At 30.8% G+C, this 2,246-nt stretch overlaps 1 protein-coding gene across 1 annotated transcript; it reads right to left on the bottom strand.

Annotated features, from left to right (window-relative positions):
• Positions 1–174: 174 nt before the first annotated feature.
• LOC111682464 lies at positions 175–1,129 on the bottom strand. Its single transcript, XM_023444428.2, has 3 exons — positions 993–1,129; positions 618–932; positions 175–521 (listed from the first exon to the last, which is right to left on the bottom strand). The coding sequence occupies exons 1-3, from the start codon at positions 1,062–1,064 to the stop codon at positions 300–302; spliced, it is 609 nt and encodes a 202-aa protein (XP_023300196.2). The 5' UTR covers positions 1,065–1,129; the 3' UTR covers positions 175–299.
• Between the last annotated feature and the right edge of the window lie 1,117 nt (positions 1,130–2,246).

Here is a 2,246-nt window from a genome sequence, read left to right as displayed (position 1 = left end):
ACAGAACTAGAACAGAACTAGAACAGAACTATAACATAACTAGAACAGAACTAGAACAGAACTAGAACAGAACTAGAACAGAACTAGAACAGAACTAGAACAGAACTACAACTGAACTTGACTAGAACTAAACTAGAAATATGTTAATTTTTTAATCACTTTCTTAGATTTAATTTAGTCATTATAGAATAAGCTAGACTTGTATTGATACAACATTTATGTTTCAATTATAATATTTTTTATCTTATTTTAAACGGCAGTTAAACACGTCTGCTTACTCATGTTCTTTTCATCTACTTTTAGCCACCAGGAACCTTAGGCAACAAGGCCAACAAACCAGGCTTAACATTAGTGACATCATGTACCACCACCTCACCCGTAAAATGATCATTAATGGTAAGTGTTCTCTGTTTGTTAGCATCCACATTAAATGCCTGGAAGTTGATATCAAAATCGACTTCGGGTAAAGTAGCCAAGGCGGTATCCTCAGGAATCCAGAATTTATGCATGTAATATTTACCCTGTAATTTACGCATTAAAGGTATAGAGAATTTAATAGTGCCCTAAAATCAATAATGAGAGAGTTTATATTTGTATGAGGTTAGTCTTAAACTCACCTTAGCAATGGGACATTTCTCCAATATGTGACCGTATTCCTTAAGGAATGACGAGACCAAAGCACCCAAGGGCGATCTCAAATTAAAGTGAAGAATGTTACACAAATTCATGGTAGTATTAAGGGTTAAAAAGTAAGTGGGATCAATTTTTTGCGTTATTCTACCCTCAAGATGTATATCGACATTTTGTTGTTCTTGCAGGACATTTAGCGTAAAATTAATATGAGGATCACTGGCATCCATAGTAATGGTATGCGAGATGTATTTCTCATCACTCCAGACCTTAACTTCCTTGAATTTTGGACGCATCACTTTCTGGAGAAGAGAAAGCTTTTTATTAATAAAAATTAAGATTTCAAGAAAATTTTAATTTACCTCTGCTTGGGTGAATGCCAAACTAATGACAGCCATTACGACTAGCGTAAGTTTATAGGAAGGAGCAGCCATTTTGTTGTTAACTTCAAAACTGTTTGCATTGACCACTCTTCGACTAATGCCTCCAACTTAATGTCTTTAACCTTATAAAAACTGGCTTTTATAATGAACTTTTTTTGGGGATTTAATTATCTTCTATCTTTCATCAGTTTTTAAAATTATTTGTTTCATAATTGTTGGAAAAAAACAACTAGAAAAATTATTTTAATATTGTCATTAAACTTTTACTAAAATATCAATATAATTGCAATGATTTGATACCCTACATATAGAATTATAAGCATAAACGATTCTTTTTTTAGCGGAGCTTTTATAAGCTGAACTTTTTTTAAACTAGAAGGCCAGGTAAGGCTAGGTCCCGGATCTATTTATATGTATTTTTGTGATCTTAGCCAAGCTTTAAATGATTTGTAAATCGTAGAGCTTTTCAAAGTCTAAGTTGAGCATTTGTCCTAAATTCTTCCAAAAACTAAATTGAACTTTCTTGTAATTGATCGTTGAAGTTTTTTAAGTTTTAACTGAGCTTTTTCAAAATCTGCGTTGAGTTGCAATTTCGCAAGATATTGTAGTCAATGTTGAGCTTTTATATTAACACTTTTTAAAGTCTATTAAATATCTCTAGAAAATCAAAGTTTAGCTTTAAAAGTAAGTGAGCTTTTATAGTTGATATGTAAAGCTCAAAACTCTTTAAAGTTTTAGTCTAGTATTCAAGCTAATTCTTGACATTTTTCTGGTCTAAGTTGAGCTTTAAAAGCTTTTCAATGTCTAAATGATTTAGTTCAATATCTTTAGTTGAGCTACGCAGTCAATGTTGAGCTTTTCTTTTAACACTTTTTGAAGTCTAACTTATTCGAAGTGGTACAATGACTCAAGCCTGAAATGAGCTTTTAATAAACACCTTTAGGAAGTCAAAGTTTAGCTTTAAAAGTTTGTGAGCTTTTATAGTTGATATGTAAAGCTTAAAACTCTTTAAAGTTTAAGCTTATAAGTATTCAATTCAATTCTTAATATTTTCTTTTCTAAGTTGAGCTTTAAAAGCTTTTTGATATCTAAATGCATCATTTCAAAGTCTAAGTTGAACTTTAGTCGTAAATTCTCTTGAATACCAAAATTTCATTTTTATAATTTTAAAAAAGCTTTCGATCGCAGAAATAAAGCTTTTTGTAAATTTACAGCCTAAGATGTGCTTTAAAT

The sequence above is a fragment of the Lucilia cuprina genome, chromosome 5, assembly GCF_022045245.1.
Source record: "Lucilia cuprina isolate Lc7/37 chromosome 5, ASM2204524v1, whole genome shotgun sequence".
Taxonomy (NCBI): domain Eukaryota; kingdom Metazoa; phylum Arthropoda; class Insecta; order Diptera; family Calliphoridae; genus Lucilia; species Lucilia cuprina.
Note: the sequence above shows the minus strand (reverse complement) of the source record. Positions and strands in the feature narration are given on the sequence as shown.